General features: G+C 48.7%; 1 protein-coding gene across 4 annotated transcripts; it reads left to right on the plus strand.

The window, feature by feature from the left end:
* Window positions 1–955: 955 nt before the first annotated feature.
* Window positions 956–21231, plus strand: LOC111149804 (CD59 molecule (CD59 blood group)). Of its 4 annotated transcripts, none has more exons than XM_022507081.1 (4): window positions 956–999; window positions 10042–10117; window positions 13406–13504; window positions 19649–21231. In XM_022507081.1, the coding sequence occupies exons 2-4, from the start codon at window positions 10060–10062 to the stop codon at window positions 19843–19845; spliced, it is 354 nt and encodes a 117-aa protein (XP_022362789.1). In that variant the 5' UTR covers window positions 956–999; window positions 10042–10059; the 3' UTR covers window positions 19846–21231. The 4 variants fall into 4 exon arrangements, with proteins under 4 accessions (XP_022362789.1, XP_022362792.1, XP_022362790.1 ...); XM_022507084.1 differs by lacking the exon at window positions 956–999 and adding an exon at window positions 2245–2266; XM_022507082.1 differs by lacking the exon at window positions 956–999 and adding an exon at window positions 2272–2303.
* The last annotated feature ends 1429 nt before the right edge of the window (window positions 21232–22660 follow it).

The raw sequence follows: 22660 nt of genomic DNA on the forward strand, positions 1-22660 counted from the left end.
CATGGTAGAAGGCAAATGTCATAATTGGTTTCATATGATTTCCCTGCATAAAATGTATCTCAGGCATTCATGCAAAAAAAGGAGACTGTGGGTGGGGGAGCACCTGGGTGGCTCAGTGGGTTAAAGCCTCTACCTCCCGCTCAGGTCATGATCCCAGGGTCCTGGGATTGAGCCCTGCATTGGGCTCTCTGCTCTGCAGGGAGCCTCCTTCCTCCTCTCTCTGCCTGCCTCTCTGTCTACTTGTGATCTCTGTCTGTCAAATAAGCAAAATCTTCAATAAATAAATAAGTAAAATCTTCAAAGGAGACTGGGGCTGCAAGCCGGATTGGATAGCCAGCCCTGCCAAAGTGGGAACTTGGCACGGGCACAAGAAAGTTTTTTGAAACATTATAATATATTTTTAAATGAAGGGAACATCAGAATTCATGGAGTTACATATTTTTGTTTCCTGTAAAAAATCGGAGGAGGACACTATAAATTTTCTGTCTTGGGGATTTTAAAGGTCAATCTACTCGTAGTCACAGTTTTTTTGTTTGTTTGGTTTTTTAAGATTTTATTTATTCATGAGAGACAGAGAGAGGGGCAGAGGGAGAAGCAGCAGGGAGCCACGTGCGGGACTTGGGGATCATGACCTGAGCCAAAGCCAGATGCTTAACCTACTGAAACACCCAGGCCCGCCGAGGTCTCCCTCTCTTTCTGAACCTGGGCGGGGAGCCTGACACCCTGCGAGGAGTGGCTGCCCGGCTGCATGGCCAGAGCTGGTTGCCCGGCCGTCGCTCGGGTGTTCTGAGAGCTCGCGGTAAGTGCCAAGGGTCTGCACACCGCGATAAGACCCGGGTGACCTTGCACTTCCAGACCGCTGCCCTCGGGTCCGGGCGGAGCCTCGGTGGGGGCGGGGCCTGCGGGAGGGGGCGGAGTCCGGCCCACCCAGGCTATAAAGACGGGCGGGGCGGAGCCGCAAACAGCGCGGTGTTATCAGCGGTTTCGGGTTCCGGCAAGGTAAGGTCCGAGGCGGGGAAGGGCCCGAGCAGCACCCCGAGCCTGCGGCTCCAGCGAGCTTAAGCCGGCGTGTGCGCTCACGGCCCGGGCCTCTGGGTCAGTGCGGGCGGAGGCCCCCGAAGCAGGGGGGTGCTGCGGCCGTCCTCTCCAGACCCCTCCGAGCCGCCCGCGGCCCGCAACATCCCTGCACCCGAGGCCTTTGGTGGCCTTTCTGGGACTCCCCAGGGAGCCCGGCGGAACGCTGGCTTCCATTGTTTAACAAAAAGAGAAACGCGGGGGGCGGGGGAAGAAAAGGGCGCTCTTCCCGAAACACCCCATTCCGCGCGCCGTGCCCTCCATGGCGTGGACATTATCCGGACATTATCCGGAACCCCGCCGCCTGCCGTCGCGTCACTGTAGGGAAGCTGTCGTAGCTTAGCGAGGGGGAATCGCGCCTTAAAAGGAGGTTAGCCCGCTCCCCTCTCAGGCGAGTGGTCACAGGCGTGGTCTAGACGTACAAATTTGGAATTGGGGAAAAGGACGCGGCCGAAAAGTAGACATTTTAAGTCCAAGTCTGGTGTGGCGTTTTGTTTGGCGGGGCTCCACCACTCCCGGAGTCTGACAGCCGGGTTTTAAAGAAACGTTAGCTAGTGGTTTTTTGTGGTTGCTGGTGAGAAGCAGGCTCTCCCCGGATGCTGGAAAGGTGCCGAGTTAACGTGTCCCGTTTGCCCCCTCGCTGGCACACACGCCCCGTGTCCGGGAAATGGCCTCTCGGAGGTGGCACACTGAGCGGGGGCATCTGTTACTCACGCTGGCGGCGGCTCCTGACACTGCCCGCGGGAGGCCCCGTTTGTGAAACAGTACACCCCTCCGCTGGCCCCGATCATTGTATCCTTTTTGAGGGTGTTTTCCCGTCCGCTGTGTCCATTTTGAAGGCGCCGCCCGCTGTGACCAGCTGAGTCTTAAAAAATCCTGTTCTCACCGGGTGGTGACTTTCCTAAAGAGGTCAGGGGGGCCCCAGCGGAGACCTGGCTCCCCACCCCTTTCACCTGCAATATTGCCACTTCTTTCTAAACAAATCAGCCCCTATTTTACCGATTTAGAGACACAGCGCCTCTGCCATGTTAGCATGTGATAATAAATTTTTGAAAGGGAGGGAGAGACTTCAAAGGCAGTGGTTAACCCAGAGATGATTTGGTGTTCAGTTCACAGGGAAACACTTCTTTTCACCACTTTGTCCGGCCTTGTCTGGCTTAATCTGTTGTCTCTGGAATCCACCTGGAATCAGGTACAATTTGAAGCCTGGTGTGCAGTGAACAGAAGTGGTGAGTTTGCACTTCCCTACCAAGTTCGTGTGTCACAGGGTAGTGTTTAGGGGCCGGCCAATACCCCAGGGTTTGAACCTTGGCTCTGCTGTTTACTGGCTGGGTAATCCTGAGCAAGCTCTTCAGCTTCCCCTTCATATCAGTAAAATAATAGACCCATTCTTCATAGGGTGTTATTAGAACTAACGGAGATAATTAGTGGAAATCAGTGTGGCACCTGTTTGTGGAGAACAGTGATGGCTGTTAATATTTTAGGGACTGTTGCTGTAACCCCACAGCAGCTGTTCTTGTTCCCCACCAGGGCATCTCACTCCCAGTCCGCCAAGAAACCCACACCAAGCTCAGAATGTTCACTGAGGAGGTGGCAACATTTCCCCAAAGTGTGGTTATTTACTGTGGTGGGAAGTGTATCCCAGGGTGGGGAGGGAGTAGCCTCCCTGAGATCCACACAGGCCTGTAGCTTGGGGCTCCTGTATTTTCAAAACAAAAACAGCAAACCTTTTGCTGAACCCTCATGTAAGGAGAACAGCCCATTATGCTGCATGGTTTGGAAGATAAAAGCCCACATTAAAAGGGCTTTGGAATGATGAGAGCTGGTGTGTAATGGAATTCGTCTTTCACAGCTACAGGTCCAAGCTCTTGAAAAGAAGCAGATTTTCAAAATTCCTGGAGCTATAACTTTGGGCCAGGCTGCCATAAAGAAAGCCAAGCCCAGAGGTGTTTGAGGTTTTCCAAAGGGGGAGACATATTTTTACCTAAGCCCCCGATCTTTGTGCAGATCTTCGCTGAACCTTCCACTGTGCGAGCATAATCTCAAAGGGCAGGGCCTAGAGGAGGATCTCTCAGAAGAGGCCCTCTTGGGAAAGCTCCCCAGCGCTTGGCGGCCCTGGAACAGATGGCAGAGGGGCCCTCCTGAGGCAAACTGCCAATTCACGTGGTTTAAAGAGTTTTGGGGTGGTTGTCTCTGCCAGCAGGACCTCAGGGTGGCTGGGAGGGGCTGGCCATTATGAAGGCGGCTTTCTCTTTGCCTCTGCCTTCTGATGCAGTGACCTCTTGAACTGAGTAGTTGATTTCTGTCTGGGCGTCTCTGTGCGCATGGCCCCTGCAGGCGCGGTGTGTGGCCAGGATGAGAAGCAAAGCTCCAGGAGGCCTCCAGGCCTCCTGACGGTGTTGCTAAGCCCCACTTCTGAGCAACCAGCCCCTGCTGAATGGAAGTGGGCCCACCCTGTGTGGTTCTGCCACAGTTTGTTGCCTTGGGACGGTAATTTCATACCCTGGGCCTCTGAGAATTTTCCAGAAAATGAGCACATTGGGTTTTATTTTTAAGGACACTTCTAGCCTTAACGTTCATCAGCCTCTAAGGCACCACGGTCCTCGGAGCAGAGACGAAACTGCTGTGAATCTCTTGCAACCGTGCTGATGTAAAGTCTCCTTTCCATGGCCTCAGCTTAACTATTTTATTTCAGAAGCTCAAATCACAAGAAGTCTCTCCTCCAGAGCATTTAACCTCAGACCTGGGTCTAAATGCTGCTCTATGTCCCAGTTTTCTATTGCTGCTGAAACAAATCACCACAAATTTGGTGGCTTAATGCAGATTTATCAGCCTTGCGGTTTCCTATGCCAGAAGTCTGTCCCAGGCCTCACTGGGGCTGCGTCCTTTCTGGAGGCTTTTTTTTTTTTTTTTTTTTTTTTTTTTTTTTTTTAAGAGAGAGAGGGAATATGTGAGCAGGGTGAATAGGGACAGAGGGAGAAGTAGAGAGAATCTTAAGCAGGCTCCATGCCCAGCATGGAGCCCAGTGCAGGGCTCGACCTCACAACCCTGAGATCAGGAGCTGAGCTAAAATCAAGAGTCAGTTGCTTAACCAACTGAGCCACCTAGGCACCCCAAGATTTTATTTTTAAGTAATCTCTACACCCAACATGGGACTCAGACTTACAACCCTGAGATCAAGAGTCGCATGTTCACAGACTGAGGCCCTCTTGCTGCTTCTGTTTTCCCATCCCTCTGACAAACACTGCTGCCTTCCTCATCCTCTTCATTGTAATCACCCACGTGATTCTGGATAATCCAGAACCATCTGTAACCTTAATCTCCTCTACAAAGTCACTTGGCATCTAAGGTGGCCGGGGGATTAGGGTGTGGACATCTCTGGGAGAAGTGTTATTTATCCTATCTACCACTGTTGCCTTAGTTCAGTCCCTACCTCAACCTTCAGTTCCCTCCTTTGATAAAGGGAGGCAGGGATTAAATTTACTTTACGGCATTGTGTGAGGATTCGGTGTAGTTACCACGTCAAACACCAGTGTAGCAACTGGCCATAACTTTTGCTCACTGAAAGAAGTGTTTGCTTACAACTGGCATTCGGTGACATCGGACCCAGTGTCCTCACACGGGCCCATAAAAGGAGAAGCAGCCTTTAATTATTTAATCAGAACGGACAGCTTCTCTCACAACATTGTGAGAGAAGCTTCCAACCCGATCTAAAGTAGCCTGACCCTTGTCCCAGGTCACCCACTAACCCAGTGGCTCTCAGTGTGTACCTGGTTAGAAATGCAGAATCTTCGGTCCCGAAACCTGGAGAGTCAGAATCTCTAGATGGGACTCAGCATCTGAGCTTACCTGCCCTCCAGATGATTTTTTGGCCACTCAAGGTCTAGAACCAATGCTGTGTCCTTATTTTATTTTCCTCCTAGTCTTTAGCGCTAGCTGGTGTCCACCTCTGGTAGCTTGCCAAGAGCAGGGCCTTGCCTGTTCAGCAGGTCACTAACGCAGTGCCTGGTAGGACACCTGCCCCCAGCAGACAGTTGTTGTCAAGACTGAAACTACTTCACAGTAGTAAAGAGACTCACTAGTGAATTCCTTTCTTTTGTTTCAGTTACATCATTAAATAGTTAGTGTGTTAAATGCTTTATAGTTAAATTCCTGTGGCTCGTTTAAATGGATAGATATTTGGAAGGACTGGTTGGGGCTTTTGGATGGACAGTAACGTGTCTTTGTTTTCCTTTTAAAATAATGGCATCTGGGGGAATAATGGAATCTAGGCTCACAATATCCATAAATTTGCTACCCAAAACGTTTTTGGGAACTTGACAGGGAATGCCTTTGCTTGTAAATCACCTTGCAATGTCTTAGCTTCCTTTTACATCTCAGTGGATCCGAGTGAGTAAATAGTGATCAGGCTGACATGCATTTGTCCACTTGCTTCTTCCTTAACCTGCTATGTTTTGGTCCACATTGGGCTATGAACTTCTCAAGTCTTATTCTTATGTTTTATCATTATATAAAACCATATTACCCTTTCACAAGTGAGGAGTGGAAGTAAAGGGTTGTTGGACTATTTGAAGGTCGTGTGAGTTGGCGGCAGTGTGGGATTAGAATGTAGGTCTCGCCCTCTCAGGACTTCTAGAAAATCCCCTGAGCCTCATGTTTTACAAATACAGAGTATGACTAAAATAATTGCTGTCAGACAGACTCAGGAGAGTATGTGTACACGAAACCTTTTTTTTACCTCAAAGAAGCCAATTCTGAAAGGTGGTATGTATGTTTTATACCTAATCAGGTTCAGTAGTAGAAAAATAAAAAGTTAAGAAGCGACAAGTGAAATTGTTCATAAGTACATTATTACCCTGCTATCATTTCGAGGGCTCTTTCTATAAAAATGTCTACTGTTAAGAGAATATATTTCGGTATGAATAAGCTACCAATAGTTCTACCATTCTTTCAACCACAGGTTCCGAAAATGTTCAGAAAAGGTGGTACGGTATTCTAAGCATTGTATCTTTAAGAAACAGGAATAAGATTATAACTTATCTTTTAGACTGGCTTTTTCCTTAATACTTAATTCCTCATGGCTGTGCACTCCTCCCAAGGAATTATATACTCATTTGCTTCTAGGCACATCTGTTGCCAGATGTTTGCTATTTTAAACAATGGGTATGTATCCTTGAGTGAGTAAGGAGTGTTTACCTCATCCTGTGATGAGATGCCAGAACTTCTGAGTCAAGTGTAGGACCTCCCAGGAAAACCTGTCCGAACTCCCTGAGGCTGGCTTCAGGTGAGTTTTACAACCCCAAAATGGTGTTTCCACTGGGCTCACCCGTCTTTATTCAGTGGACCTTATTCAGAGTGGCTGTGGTCTGTTTGCAGTCATTATATTCACTTCGGCTGTTTCGATGAGTTCATATGTTTGGAAAAGAGAGCGTTGAGGCCCTCTGGCTGCAACTTGCATGGAAGCATTTGGCGTGGGTGGGTTGGAGGAGTCAGTCCAGCTCCTCTGCCTCAGCCACCATCTGATGAACGTGCATCATTTAAAGTGTCCAGTGGGGGCTGTTTTAGACCAGGGGGAAGTATTTGAAATCAGGAGGTTCAGTTTGTTTGTGTTTTCATTCCAAGAAAGATTTGCCAAGGGGCGCCTGGGTGGCTCAGTTAGTTAAGCTTCTGCTTTTGGCTCAGGTCAGGATCTCAGAGTCCCAAGATCAAGTCCCGTGCCCGGCTCTCTGCTTAGCGGGGAGTCTGCTTCTCCCCACCCACTCTGTACACTCTCTCTCTCTCTCTCCCAAATAAATAAATAAATAAGTAAAATCTTAAAATAAAATGGCTCCAAAGACTTACTGTAAAAAAGAAGAAAAGAAAAAAGATTTGTGAAAAGGTAGGTGATAGATGCCTCCCCGAAGGGAAACATTATGTGCAGATTCACCCAATATTTCTGATTATGGAAGTCATGCCTGGCTCCTGAGAGAACAGTTGAGGAAAGTATGGCAGAAAGCAAAGGGTCAGGAAGAGAAATAAGAAATCATAAGGAATCCTGCTTAGCATCCTCTACTGTCAACATTTTGGGGGCATTTATAAAATCGCTTGAAAACAACCAGGTCTTTCCCATCCTCTCTCGCCCCCAACTCCATAACAACGTTTTGCCCTAGGAAATGGTATATTTTTGTCATATTTGTTGTTGAAGACTTGGTCCTACTTCAGTTTAAACAGCTTCCCCTTGGTGTCCACACACTGGCCCCTCGCTTCCTCCACGATCTCTGCCCTCCCGCAGCCAAGTCACCCTGCTGTGACTCTCAGCCAGCTGGGTGGCATGTTGAAACCAAGACCTGACACCCCTTCCAACCCAAAAAGCTGGGAGCTGCTCAATGTTTGGGGCCTGAGATGTCCGCGGTCCTTTCATTTCAGGGTGTTTGTCTGGGTTCCTCACCTACGGCTCCCTACTGCACCCACCCTCCCCCAGCCCTCGCCCCCCAGCACCCCCTCCCTACCCAGCTGCTTCCTCCCGGTAACCTCACGACTTTGCAGTAAGGCTGTAGTGGCAACTGCTTTTTGAGCGCCTCCCGAGTGCCAGGCATTGTTCCCTGCGGTCTGGGTCCTTATCGCCAGGCTGGCTGAAGGAAGAGAAGCTCAGAGGTTGAGTAACCATAGGTGTGGCAGAGCCAGAGCGGCCGGATGCCATGATTGAACTCTCCAGACCAGACCAGAAAGCCTCTCCCTTCCCCAGTTCTTGGCTTCTTTTCTGCTTTTGTTAAGAGATGAGCCTTTCTTAGGAGAGGTTCTTTGCCATGCCGTCCATCCAGGAACCCTGCTCCCTGTGGTGTGGCACCCTGTTTGTCTGTCGTGGTAGTGTCATTCACGCTAATGGCCACTCCTGAGGACCTGATCCCAGCAGTTCCCGCCAGCCTGATGCCTCTCCAGCTCCTGAACCGGGTCGGGAGCTCCCTCCACCTCCTCCAGGGGGGACACTGGATGTTGTAGCCATTGTGCTCGAGTAGCTCCTGCCCCTCAGATGGATTCCTTTCTCTCTTTGCTCACTCGCAGGCAGCTGTTCTCCACAGACCTGAGCCCTGCCTCACTTGAGCATGTAAATCCTTCTCTCTCCCCAGAAACTCCTGAGCGAGAAAAGCTGGGGTGGGGAGCTGGCAGGGGGCTGAGGCCCGGGTCACTCACTGGTGAGGGGAGAGTGGCTGGGGCTCCAGGCAGGGGGCACGGGGTGCCAGCAGGAGGGGCTGAGTGAGGCCTCTTCCTCATCCGTTAGGGGGCAGAGACCTCAGGGCCCCAACCTCTCAGGGTCAGGGGCCAGGAAGAAAGACCTGCGTTTACTCAGATTCTCAAATGGGAGGTGCGGTAGATGTGCCCTTCCGGGTCAGGGCACGAGGCCTGTGGGTGACAACCACCGCTTCCCTGTGCTTGGCTGTATCTCAAGCACATACTCGTTTAACTTGTTTTATCCCATTGAATCCTCACGGTGTTGGGAAGCGCCTTTGCAACCTCCCTTGTTACAGCTGAGGTAAAAGTGGCTCGGGGCAGTGACCGAGCTGGCCCTGAGGGCCAGGCCTCTGGTCCGCCAGCGTCCGAGCTCTCCACCGCTGCCCTTGGCCACCTCACGTCCTCACTGTGCAGGGTTGCTGAGGACAGCTAAGCCCCAGCAGGGTCAACATGCGGGGGTGGTGACCATTCATAGGCTGTTGTAGATATTGAAAACCCCAGAGGGAAGAGGACGTTACTCAACTTGTAAAGGAAGGCCGGGCTCTGTTTGGTTTTCTTCCTGGGTTCCCCACCCAGGAAGGCAACCTGTCTCTTTCATCCAGGCATGACCTCCTCTGTGTTTTTGACTTTGGGCAATGCCAGAACCTGTTCTTTCTGCTTCTCAACCCTCCCCTGACCTTGATCAGTTTCTGAGCAGCAGATGACCTTCAGAGGTACAGAGATGACATTCCTAACAAGGTGGGGGCTGTTCACCCAGCCAGAGCCCCGGGCTGTCCTGGCCTGTGGGGCTGAGAGGAGGAGAGCATGGGCACCCTGGTTTAGAGGCGCTTTTGCTTCCTTGTTTCAGGTTGGGGTCAGGGAAGTAGCGGCGGGATTGGGAGACCCCTTAGATCTGCCACTCATGGCTTAGACTTAGACAACAAGAAACTGCTCTGTGTTTTAGCTTCCTTGTCAGGTGAAAGGAGGGTTTGAGTCATTTCAGCCCTCCCATTTCCTCCCCTGATGCTCACTGCCACACACGTAGGCATTAATGTAAGGACACTGGTCATCGAAGTTACCAGGACCCCTCTTTACTTCCCCAGAGGGGAGGAGGTGAACAAGGCGCTGTCTGCATCACGCTTGCTAAGACGGGGAGCCAGAGCTTCTGGGCCTGCTGAACCCTTGCCTCCTATTCTGTGCAGAAAGCCTGCCAGTGCCCTCCAGGATCACCACTTTGGTCTGACACACTTAGTGGCGTGGCCTGGAGAGATGGCCCTTGCCAGGCCCCCATGCTCAGCCAGCAGCTTGGGGTGGGCTGGCGCGGTGGGAATTATAGTCGCAGTATTATTTTTCTCGTATTCTCATTCATTTGACTCAACAGCCCTTATGGGGAAGAGAGTGTTATCCCCACTGCATGATCACAACCACTGCGACTTGGAGGGACTGAAGTTTAGTCAAAGGTAACTCTTTTCTCCTGGCCACTGTAGGCGGGAGCTGGGGCAGGGCCTGGCGCTTGCTGACACTTGGCCCGCTCTGCGCTGACTCCCGGTAGCCGCCCCTCTCGCCAGGAGGGGGAGCATTTCTTCAGTAACCTGAGATCTGGGGGCAAGAGGAGGGACCAGGAAAGCACCTTGGCTCATAGCAACCCAGACCATTTCTTTCTGTGCTAACTCCTTCCTTATGTTTCCTGAAGGCTCCAGGCCTTCCTCCTGTTGGTTTCTGAAATAGCCAGCAGTCCTTTGTTGGTGCAAGACAACCCTCTGTGTCCCTTCCTTGCAGATTCTGTGAACAATCACGATGGGAAGCAAAGGAGGCTTCATCCTTCTGCTCATCCTCGCTGTGCTCTGCCGTTCAGGTGAGTGGTCCGGGGAACACGGATTTAGAGCATCTAGGTCACCTTGGTCAGAAGCTTCCTTTTTCTTAGGCCTCAGGGAGACGGAGTGGATGCCACTGGCCTCGGACCTGGCTTTGCTTCTTTTGCCTTCCAGTGTGACAGGTCTAGGGCTGTGTGACAGTTCCTTCCTACATGACATTCTTGCTCTCCTTGGAGCACCTTCCTGAGTGACACCCCATCCTGTAGCTTTTGGGGGAGAGCAGGCCTGGGGGTACACGCAGCAGCTAAAGTTTCTCCCTCTCACCAGCTGTTGGCGACCCCAGTGGGCCCCAGCTTTAAAGTGCTGAGCTCCTTCTGCACGGGGGCGACTGCTCTATGATAATGACGAGGGCAATGATGACGATCTTAGAAGCAGTGGCAGCAGCCCGTTCGCAGCATTCATGTGCCTACTGCTGTCCTCAGCATTTTGTGTGCACTTGGTTACTGAATCCTCATGTCAGCTCTGTGGAGTAGGTCCTGTTTTTGCCATCGTTTTAGAAATGAGCAGAGTAAGGCCCAAAGAGATGAAATAATTTGTAAAATGTCACACAGAAGTGGTACAGCCCGAATTTGAGCCCCAGTGGACTGGCACCAGAGTGTGCTCTGAACTCCTTCCCAGCCACCCCTCCCTGGTTCCTGGAAGTAGTTGCATGTTCCCAAGTCTTAGTTCTTTAATGGTAGAAACACCTTTGTTACTGGGGCGCCTGGGTGGCTCAGTCAGTTAGATGTTCAACTCTTGATTTCGGCTCAGGTCCTGACCTCAGGGTCATGCGACTGAGTCCCGGATCAGGCTCCACACACAGTGGGGAGTCTGCCTCTCTCTCTGCCCCTTCCCCTGCTCACTCTCTCTCTCAAATAAATAAATAAATCTTTAAAAAAAAAAAAAAAAAGGAACAGCTGTGTTACTTGCTTTGCTTCATGATAAGGATCAAATGTTTTTTTCTGCCTGTGGTTAGTTCAGCCAGTTTTTCAGAGGTTTTTTTTGGTGGGGGAGAGGCAGAAAGGGAAGTAGCAATGCAAGGAGCGATGAAGAGATCTCTGCCGTGTCAGATCATGTCTTAGATACTGTTAGCGTTAGCAACTACCCTATACTGAATTTTTTCTGTGTCCTAGGGACGAGGCCAAGCCTAGTCTTGCTTAACCCTTCCAGCCACCCCATGAGGGATCTTTGTTGTTATTCCCATTTTACAGTTGAGGGAACTGAGGCAAAGAAGGAATTTGCCCAAGGACACGTTTGGATATGCTTTCCCTTTCTGAGAAAAAAGAGCCCTTATGACCTGCCCTCCCTCCCTCTGTTACTGGCTCCTGGGGTCGGTGGTGATGGGGCTCATGACATGCTCATCTCTGTTCTTCTGCCTGGTGTATTTCCTGTGATTAGAATCGCCTCCTCGTGCCCAATCTCCCCAGTCGGCATCTGCTTGGGTGTGGGGCCGGCTGACAGGTCCCCAGCCCTTCCATAGAGAGTCAGGGTCCGTCCGGAACTCGAGCCCACGCGGGGAGACGCTTCCCTGGCTGCTGCCTGGGCTCTGAGGAAAATGCAGGGAATCCTCCCTCTCACCTCCATTAGCCCAGAGTCGGATCCCCTCACACTTTGCGCCCTTTCCTTTCCTGCTCTGGACTGTTAGAAGAACGTCACAGTTAAACCACGCTCAGGTTTCAGAACTGATGGCCTGGGTTTGAGTCCCAACTCTCCCTTTGTAACGTGGGAGATCTGGTTTTCTCTTCAAACACAGAGCTGGAGGTCACAGAGCCTACCTCTCGTGACGATTTTGCCAAGATCCAGAACTTAGCCTGGAGGTATACGGGATCCCTGCACACCCCAAATGAACACGTTAGCTGTATCTCTGCCCCACAAAAAGTTAAGGGTGAGCTTTGGTTCCTCTGTTTACAGCAGGTTCTCTAGAAGCCAAATGAGGTCTGGCTTTAGCCAGTAGAAGTCAGTCCTCAGAACAGCCTTTTCAGGTGTCCCTCCCAAGTATCCAGGCTAGAACATTCTTCCCTCTTATATCCTCCCCTCCCATGCACGTGTATGCATCTGGAACAGGGAGGGGACTGCAGAAAGATCACATCTTCGTCCCTTCTCATGGTGGCTCCCCTCTCACATAGGCACGACTAACACTAACAGTGGGAGGGAGGAGGCAGAGTGGGCTGACGGAGCCCGGCCCCTGGGTGTGGGGGCTGGCTTCCGCTGTGCTGCTTTGGGTGTCCTTCGGGTGTCCTTGGGTGAGCCCCTTCACTTCTGCAGGCATCTGTCTTGTCATCTGCAAACAAAGTGGGCAGGGGAGCTTTTTTGTACTGACATTTCAAAGGTTAATCTGGAACCTTCATAAATCAGAGGGCCCCGTGCAGGATGGGATTTCACACCGGGGAAGGCAGTGTGGCCATTTTATATGTTACAGAGAGCTTGATTACTGTGGTGCTCAGATAGTGACAAGCCACTTTCTTCTGGCCTTCTGGAGAATTCCCCTGCCCTGTGTGATGAATGTAGGCTTTGGACTTAGAACTACGAGTCAGCTCTTGGGTTCTAAAACCCACACTTGGTCTGGGTTTAACATTACATTCTTCTATGAGATTTTACAGATTTCATTTTTGAAAATGTCTTTTCACACAGATAGGTACTACCGGATAACTGAGTATCAGTCTAGGAGAATGTGATCAAACAGAGCGTAGTCGTGGCCTGGAAGGCATTTATAGAATTCTGTTAGTTTTTTCTCCTGATAGTTTCCTTTTAATATCTCATTATATTACAGATTAAGCATTTCCTTTTTGTTTTTAAGTCACTTCTAGTTGAAGGTAAGAGGAATCTTCTCAATTGCCTGATTATGTGGATTTTATTATTTATTTATTTACTTTTAAAATTTTATTCACTTATTTGTCAGAGAGAGGTGGGGGGAGGCACAAGCAGGGGGAGCAGCAGGCTCCCCGCTGAGCAGAGAACCGAATGCGGGACTCGATCCCAGGACCCTGGGATCATGACCTGAGCCGAAAGTAGACACTGAACCGACTGAGCCAGCCAGGTGTCCCAGTTATATGGATTTTGAAATATGGAGATTCCTTTTGCACTTCTATCAGGGTCCAAAAAATGCTGCTGGAACTGTAGTTTGAGGTTGGAAAAATGTATCTGCTATGGGTTTGTGTGGGAAGGGAAGCATGCCGTGAGTTTCTGACCTCGGCCCCAGACCAGTGGCAGTGGTGGGCTCTCTTTTGCTGTCAGGAGGACAAGTCAATGGTGATCTTACAAGCACTAACAGATTTTGTTCCTGACTCTAGGTCATAGCCTGACATGCTACACCTGTATTGACAATGAAACCTGCAACAAGACCGCTGTTTGTTCAGTTAATCATGATGCATGTCTGTTGGTCAAAGCTGGTAAGAGTGCACCCCTTTCCTATCTCCTCAGGGTAATGGGATGATGAGGGCACGGGAAAAAAATGTGTGTCACACTCATTCTCATGAGACCTGCATTCAACAAGTAACGGTTACCATTTAAGAAGTAAAAATAAAAGCACCCTTCAAGCTTATTCTATTTTTCTACCCTCTACCACAAAGTCCTTCTAGGGTCATCATCAGGGAATAAGCTGAACATGTCCACTAGACTCATAAAAGGATCGGGAGACCCACAAGTTCAGAAAACCCTGATAGAAAGGTGGAGAAGATTAATTTCCCTAGAAAGGAGAAATCCCTCAATAAGTAAGGACACATCAGCATTTTCCTGTCAGACTGGATGATCTGATGATCATTTTGATGGAAAGTCCTGGAATGTGGATAAGATTCCAATTCCTATATGGGAGGTCCCTGATTCTTTTGGGGGACAGGTCCTCTGCTTCCAGAGGACCACAGTCATTCATTATTAATCCGGAAAGCACAGTAAGGCCTCTGGAGAGAATGTAGCCGTTCATTCCACAGATATTGGAAGACCAGTTATGAGTGAGTACATCCGTCAAGTTAACCTTGATCATCTGTGTCTCTTAGACCTCCCCACTACAAGAAGTGTAATTTCCAAATGAGAGAATAAAGGCAATATTATGTGTAGAGGAAGAATTAGATTCACAGTTAGGAGCTCTGAACTCCAACCTCTGTCCTGCTTCCAGAGAGTTTTCTCTGCCTGTGGCTTTTGATTTATGAAATGTGTACATTGGATGGTCGAGGAGAGGAGGTAGAGTAGAGCCAGAATTTTTTCCCAGCTCTCGAATCCCAGTGTTTCTTACTGGATTGTTAAACTTTTATCGAAAAATTTTCCAACTTGATTAAAGTATAATTGACAGGTAAAAATCATGTATACTTGAGGTGTATAGTGTGATGATCTGAAACTCTTGTCCACTGGGAAGTGATTACCGCAGTGGTCTCATTAATACATCCATCAGCTCCCATAGTTACCCCTTTTGTGTGTGATGAGAACACTAAGATCTACCCTCTTAGCAAATTTCAAGAACGTAATACAGTATTAGTGACTAGCCCCACCACGCTATAGATTAGATACCCAGAGCTTACTCATCTTACAATGAATTGTTCAGCTTTTAAAAGTGATCCACGCCAATAACAAGACACACCTATTCAGAGTGGCCAGAATCCAGAAATGCTGGCAAGGATGTGGTGCAGCAGGCGCTCTTGTTCTCTGCTCGCAGGAATGCAGAATGGTACAGCTTGGCAGTTTCTTAATAAGCTAAACATACCCGTGATTCAGTAGTCACTGAGTATTTACCCAAAGAGATTGAAAACCCATGTCCACACAAAAACCCGCACACAGATGTTTGTAGTAGTTAAGACTTGGAAGCAACCGACATGTCCTTTGGTGAGGGAATGGGTCAATGGACTGTACGTTGTAGTGCGTCCAGACAGTGGACTAAAAAGAAACGAGCTATCAAGCCATGAAAAGACATGAAGGAAATTTCAGTACATATTAGTGAGTGGAACAAGCCAATCTGCAGAGGCTACATCGTGGATCATTCCAGCTGTAGAACATTTTGGAACAGGCAAAACAAGGAGACCATAAAGAGGTCAGCGGTTGCCAGGGGTTATTAGGAAGGAGGGAGGGATGAAAAGGTGGAACACGGGATTTTAAGGCAATAAAACGACTCTGTAGGATACTGTATTGGTGGATATTTGTCCTGCTTTGTCAAACCGCATACGACACCCAGAGTGAACCCAGTGTAAATCACGGACTTTGAACAGTAATGGCGAATCCATGTCACTTCGTCAGTTGTCACAAGTAGACCACTCTGGCGGGGGACGCTAAGAACAGGTTCTTTAGGGTAGGGAAGGGTCCCAGGGGGCTAAATGGGAACTCTGTACTTTCTGCTCAGTTTTGCTGTGAATCTCAAGCCCCTCTAAATAATAAAATCTATTTTTTAGAAGGATAATATGAACCTTAAATATTTTTCTTCTTTATGAACTTAAGTCCCAAGACTTCAGCTTCACATGGGATGATACCAGTTCTGGAAATAGAGAAATTCTGGGACGCCTGGGTGGCTCAGTTGGTTAAGCAGCCGCCTTCGGCTCAGGTCATGATCCTAGCGTCCTGGGATCGAGTCCCACATCAGGCTCCTTGCTCGGCGGGGAGCCTGCTTCTCCCTCTGCCTCTGCCTGCCATTCTGTCTGCCTGTGCTCGCTCGCTTTCTCTCCCTCTCTGACAAATAAATAAAATCTAAAAAAAAAAAAAAAAAAAAAAAGAAATAGAGAAATTCTGACCTCACAGTAAGACAGATCCTACCAGAGCACCTCAGTCCCCCTCCAGCTCAAATTGATGTCACCTGGGAGACGCATGGCACACTGTCCCCACAAACATGAGTCAAAAGTCAGGTACTCCAGTGGAGAAATCACTCCACTACTCTAGCCACACCCCACCCCCTCCCCTGCTGTAAAAGGGGAACATTTCTCTCCCAGGGTCAGTGGATAGATAGAGGAGAAAAGGGTTGTGTGGGTGCTGTCCAGATGAAGTCTAGAAGAGAGAGGCAGGTGCTGGGTGTTCGTTCAGCCACTATTTTCTGGCATCCCAGCCAGTCCCAGAACTATAAACCACGTGCTTATTAGACTCTGGCATAAGCCTTTGGTGACAGCACCCAGTCATCGTTGCCGGGATAACCTCCTGAATCAGGGGCACGCGTAGAGTTGCCAAGGACAATGAGGGACTGTTTCTTGGTGATGTTAGACTCAAACTGAAGTCTTCGAAGAGATCAGGGATGATGGGCCCAGCAGAGAGAAACTCTAACATTCCAGGGACCTCTGATAATCCACTTTATTTGGGTAGTTCTGCTAGTGGCCTGGTGAGGAGCTCTCCATCACAGGTTGTTACGCAAATGAGATCATTGAAGTAGAATCCTTGGCTCACTGCAGGCCACGAGTAAATGATTCATTGGTAGCAATTAATAATCAACTACTGTCAGCTTTCTCCAGGCTCTTAGGCGCCTCCAGTTAAAATTCTGGGAACGTGAATGTTTTTCCAGCTCCGGTTCCTCGTTAGGAGCACGTAAGGCAGTAACTCGTGCCATTCAACAGCATCCTCTAGTTCAATATTAGAAGCATCCGCTTAAGTACTTATCAAAAATAGAGGCCCTGGAACAGTCTGTGGCCTCTGCCACTTGACCAGACTTCGTCAGAAGCCAGCCCAAATGCTCGTCCCCTCTGAGGCGGAAGATGGAACAGTTGCACCGGCAGTTACAAGTATAGTTAAGTTCCCAGCTATGAATGAAATTAAGTTAGTTACAACAAGTCCTTAACAAGGAAATAGGCATTTGTGTGGGTTTTTTGTTTTTGTTTCTGTGTTTTTTTCTTTCCAGCATAGAGGATAATAAGAGAGTGATCCCAGGGCCAGCACCGTCCCTTCTCTGTTGGGGTGTGTCCAGCAGCTAGCACGCCATCTTGGTGCACACTTATTTTTGGAGAGGAAAATTGACCATAATGCTTTTCAACCAGCACACTGGTTTTCCCTTAACATAATTTTTCTGAATAATTAAAAACCACAATAAGATACTTGGCATAGATACTTTGGGCCTTTATTTTTCAATGTGTGTAGAAATTGGGGCCATAATGGCATGTTTTTTGGGAAACTCTTCCTGTATTACTGAATCATCTAATGATTTTTAAATGAAGTTTAAAATATTTTGAAAATAAATCCACCCGATGACTTTAAAAAAAAAATCTCAATTCATATAGAAATATATAAATGAAGGGTAGTCTTCTGGGAAGGCAACCCCAAGAATCCTTGGGAATCTTCCCAGAGAAAATGAACGCATTTACCCCCAGACATAGACTTCATTTATGCATATAGCCCCTGTTCTACATCCTGGTCTGCATCCATTCTATTAAGATCAAATTCCTATACCAGAAAACATACATTTTACAGTGTACAATTCAGTGGCTTTTAGTATACTCACAGAGTTGCACCAGTTTCACCACTGTCTAACTCCAGAATATTTTTATCCCGAGAAGTAATTGCACACCCATTAGCAGTCCCTCCCCTCCACTCCCTCCCACACGCCCTGGCAGTTACTAATCTACTTGCTGTCTCCGTGCATTTGTCTGTTCCGGATTTATTGGAAACTGAATCATGCAATGGGTGTGGCCTTTGTGACTGGTTTTTTCCACCAAGCAGAGTGCCTTTAAGGCTCACCCATGTCATGGAAGGTATCAGGACCTCCAGTCCTTTTTGTGGCTGAATCACTCCACTTTTTGTTGCTCCATTCACTTGTCTTCTGGGTTTCCACTTGGTCGCTGTTTTGAGTCATGCTGCTCTGAACAAGCTTTTGTGTGAACATAGTTTTCAGTTCTCCTGGGTAGACCCTGCCTAGAAGTGGAATGGCTGGGTCATATGGTAACTCTTTTTTTTTTTTTTTTTTTTTTTGGAGTATAGTTGACACAATATTATGATAGTTTCAGGTGTATAACTTAGGGATTTGACAAGTGTGTGCGTGATGCTGTGTTCATGAGTGTACCTATCACGTGTCCCCTTATACCGCTGTTACAGTAGCGTTGACTGAATTCCCTACACCATCTTGTCTTCCCATGACATGTGTTCCTTAACTGGACGCCTATATCTCCCTCTCCCCTTCACCCGTTTTTACCAACAACCCCACTCCTTCCCTCCTGGTAACTACCAGTCTATTCTCTGTATTTATAGGTCTAATTCTGCTTTCTATGTATTTATTTATTTGTTTTTTAGATTCCACTTATGAGTAGAATCATACAGGATTTGTCTTTTCCAGTCTGTACTGAGTATAGTACCCTGAGAGCATAGTACCCTCCATGTATGTTGTCTCCAGTGGCACGATCTCATCCTTTTTTTATGGCCACATGATATTCCAGTGTGTGTGTGTGTGTGTGTGTATGTGTGCGTGTGTGTGTACCACATCTTTATTCATCTATCAGTGGACATGTGGGCTGCTTCCATGTCTTGGCTATTGTATATAATACTGCTATAAGCATAGGGGTGCATGTATCTTTTCAAATTGGTGTTTTTGCTTTCTTTGGGTAAAGGCCCAGCAGTAGAATTACTGGATCATAATGTATCTGTAACTCTGTTTTTTAACTTTTTGAGTACTTGCCAGACTTTTCCAGAGAATCAGTGCCATTTTGCCTTCCCACCAATGGTGGAAACAGGTTTCCAGTCTCTCCACTTCATCATCAACCCTCGTTCTTTTCCGGTTTCTGGCTTAAAGCCGTCATATCGGGTGTGAAGGAAAGCTCACCGTGGTTTTGATTTGTATTTTCCTAATGACTGATTATATCAAACATCTTTTCCTGTGCTGCTGGGCCATCTGTGTATCTTTTTTGAGGAAATCTCTGCATCTTTTGCTCATGTTTGTATTTTCATTATTGAGTCGTGAGAGTGTTTTCTATAGTCTGGATACTAGACTCATCAGTTATATGATTTGCAAACATCTTCTCCTTTTTGCAGGTTGATTTTGTTTCCGATAGTGCTCGTTGAGGCACGAAAGTTTTTAATTTTGATGGAGTCCAATTTATCCATTTTCCTACATTTCTTTAAACTCAGACTCCACTTTGACACATGCAGGACTGTGTCCCTCCTTACCTACCTGGACTTCCATTGTATGGAACTCTGCCCTGATTTCTTCAAATGTTTCTTTAGTAATGGACTGATTTTTGTCTTTTAGTTTCTTGCTGTGACAGACAGTGATGCCGTGACCATTCTCGAGCATCTCTCTTAACCTTTTTCACAAGTGATGTCCTAGAGTAAATTCTAGAAGTAGGATTGTTGGATCAAAGGGCAAATGGACTTAAAAATCGTATCAAACCTCTAATAAAACATCAGCTTGATTGGCTGTTGCAGCACATACTCTCCGGGCTCTGATGAATTAGGGAAAAGTTCCACCTTGAGCTGTATCATCATTTGCCTAGTCGTTCCCTTTTCCAGCCCAACAAGGATACCCGTTCCCACCCAGATGTCTCTACTGCTGGAAGTGGCTCTGTTCTAGGACATAGAACCGAGAGGTCAGAGGCAGGTACAGAACTGTCCCTGCTTGCTTGCTTACCCTTGTGTGTGTCTTTCCCCCACAGATCCAAGACTTTTTTACCGCCAGTGTTGGAAGTTTGATGACTGTAGCTACCTCTCCATCTCCAAAGCCCTGGGGCTGAAGAAGCTCGAGTACAGCTGTTGCCAGAAGGACCTGTGCAACGGGAGTGCCAGGGTCTCCGGGATGACAGCGTTGATGCTGTTCCCCCTGCTGGCGGCAGCCTTGACGCTTTGTCTCTAAATGTCACTGGGAGGCCTTCTCCTGAACTTTCCGTGTCTCCGTATGTTCCTCATTCCCTTGCTGCTGCGTGCCCCAGGCTTTACTTCACTTGTCCCGTTGGGCAAGACTAACACTAGCTTGGGCAACTTGGTGACGAGAGAGCCTCTGAGAGACGTTGAAGGCCAATCCTGTGGGCAGCGAAGACTCGTCGGAGGGACACGGTGTAAAAGGGTGCAGCACGTGCAATCTGAGCTTGGCCGCACATTTCTTCCTTGGCTTTTCGCAAGAGCAGCCTCGCAGGGACAGCTTGAGTACCTCAGATCCTCTGCAGGGCCCCGTCACGGTCATTTCCCCTCCGATGGCTTGAAGGTGGTTATTAAGTACTCTGATCTGGGGCGGGGAGGGTGGTGGTACTGGGACAGGGGGTTCTTTTCAACAGCCTCTCCCAAGGAATGCTTTCATCCTCTCCCTTTATGGCATCCGCACTGCCAAGCAGGCCCGACCACGCTCCCGCATGTGGGCTGTCAGGGAGGGGCCGTGAGGTTCTCAGTGCTGCGTGATCGCAGTGACCTTTGTAGTCTCAACTCGCGGGTGTCTGGCAGGGACGGAGGGGAGCTTTCCACACGGCAGGGCCTTGAACCCCCCCCCCCGCCCCCCGCCAAGGTCTGTCTTCCAAGAATAGGTAGCAGTGGCTAAAATCTGAGTTTTCCTCTATCGCTCGGTTGTGAATGGGCTTTGCTTGTCTGCAGTAGAGAAACTTAACAGCATCTAATAATGATGTGTGAAAACTATCCCCCCAACTTTTGTATTGGATTGGTGGAGTATCTTAGCTTTGTCACACGTAGTTAAAGACTGAACGTTGGGACATTCTTTGTCAAAAATGACTCGTAGTATTAAGGGTTCCTATTTTAAGTAGTAGTGGTAGCAAGTCTCTTCCTTTGCGTCTGGATGCTGTGCGAACCTGGCGGCAGGATCCTCTCGGCCTGCGGTCAGGGCCTCCAGACGTCCTCGTGAACAGCAGCAGGGGTGCGTTTAGCCGACACCCGGCCTGCGTTGCCCCTTGGTCGACTTAGCACAATTTGCTGAGGAGACATTTGTCAAGGTTATTAGCATAATAACCAATGTTGAGGCTTTTGGAAGCACTCCCTGTTTCCTAAAAAGTGGTACACCTTTTGAGGAATAGTTTTGCCTTTTTCTTGGGGCTGTTGCTGAATAATTCGCAAGATCCAGCAGACGGAAGGACACTTGTTTTCTTACCATCTCGGCTGTCTCCAGCAGCACAGCTTGGCTTTTTGCAGATGAAGGTGGGACTTCAGGATGAACATTTTTTCCACTCCCTTGCTCATGTAATCTGCGTAACAGGCTGGAATGACTGATGCCTTTCTGAAAATAAAATGTCATCAAGTGCATGGGTGTGGTTCTTGGCCGGGAAGGAGAGCAGTGTCTGCCGGGTGCCCAGGGGCAACAGGAGGAAGAGAGTCTGTGCCGTGTCTGTCGGCTTCCTCCTGTCCACGCCCGACCTCCAACAGACACAGGTCGGGGCTTCCTCATCAAAACCTAGCACTGCCTTGGTGCTCTGGGTTCCCAGTGTCTTTTCTCACATCGTCTTTCATTCTCTTGCCCAAGACAAAATACCACAGGGAACTCTTTCCTCACTAGGCCTTCTTCTGCCCAGGGAGGTCCTGACCGTGCGCAAGGCCCCTGGCTGAGCAGTGCAGTGCCTCTCCCAGAGGCCTTTAGGAAACAGAACCAGTTTTGACTCACTTATGCAGAAAAATGAATCTGGGGGAGCCTTTGAGGGAGAATCCAACCAGACTACAGCAAGCTAGGGTTTGGGCAGTCCCAGGATGTTCTCTCAACATTTGGATTCCAGGGTGGGACTGTCCGGCTGCTGTCTTGGGTCCTGTGCCCACACTGGGGCCAGAGGGCACGAAGAAAGGAGTGATTCTCTAAAGCAGAATCTGAGCGCTGTTTAGTGGGGAGATGGGGAGGGGGCTCCTGGGAGCTAAAATCAACAAGGGTCGCAGTAAATGGCCTTAAGCTTTGAGGTTTCTTTCTGCAGAAAGTTTTACTATGTCTCACGCCATGGACTGAGCATTGGGTGTCTTGACCCAAAGGCAATACTGCAAAGACCAGGTGAGTGGGGAGTCAACAGCCTTTTGTATGGCTTTATAGGAACCTTCATGTTGGGTTTAATATTGGGTGGTATTAACCACATGGGGTTTTTCTTCTTTCTCAGAGAATGAGGTATGGATGCAAGATACACCCAATGGGTAGTAAGTGGAACGCCTCGTGTCCCAAAGGATGCTGACCCATTGTCCAACTTAGTCTTGATGGTATTGAGCCTCAAGGTATGGGTCTATTTCCCCCGTGTCCTTGTAGTGGGACTTAACAGGTAGTGTGTGTCCTAATAAGAGCCTGCCTAGCCCACATGTTTTGAACCTTGGGTCTCTCTTTTTTTTTTAAGATTTTATTTATTTGGCAGAGACACAGCGAGAGAGGGAACACAAGGAGGGGGAGAGGGAAAGGGAGAAGCAGGTTTCCTGCTGAGCAGAGAGCCCATGCAGGGCTCCATCCCAGGACCCTGGGATCATGACCTGAGCTGAAGGCAGATGCTTAACCTCTGAGCCACCCAGGCACCCCAGGACTTTGAGCTTCTTGAGAGCACGAACCTTGCTTTACATGTCTGAGCCCTCGTTGGGGCCTGATGAATCATCCTGCACATGGCAAGTCCCTCATCAGTGGTCAGAATCCGCCAGCTCATGCTAGGTAGGTTTGTCTGCAAACAGAGCTGAACTAATGCTAACGTTTCTAAGAGATTCTTAATGTGCTGGGA

Source organism: Enhydra lutris, unplaced genomic scaffold, assembly GCF_002288905.1.
Source record: "Enhydra lutris kenyoni isolate GAN:26980312 unplaced genomic scaffold, ASM228890v2 scaffoldscaffold22, whole genome shotgun sequence".
Lineage (NCBI taxonomy): Eukaryota > Metazoa > Chordata > Mammalia > Carnivora > Mustelidae > Enhydra > Enhydra lutris.

Bases quoted from the DNA above. Each gene is read 5' to 3' on its own strand.
- LOC111149804 (XM_022507081.1), top strand. From the start codon at position 10,060: ATGGGAAGCAAAGGAGGCTTCATCCTTCTGCTCATCCTCGCTGTGCTC. The intron at 10,118-13,405 runs GTGAGTGGTCCG...TCCTGACTCTAG, and splicing joins CGCTGTGCTCTGCCGTTCAG to GTCATAGCCTGACATGCTAC. The intron at 13,505-19,648 runs GTAAGAGTGCAC...TTTCCCCCACAG, and splicing joins ATGTCTGTTGGTCAAAGCTG to ATCCAAGACTTTTTTACCGC.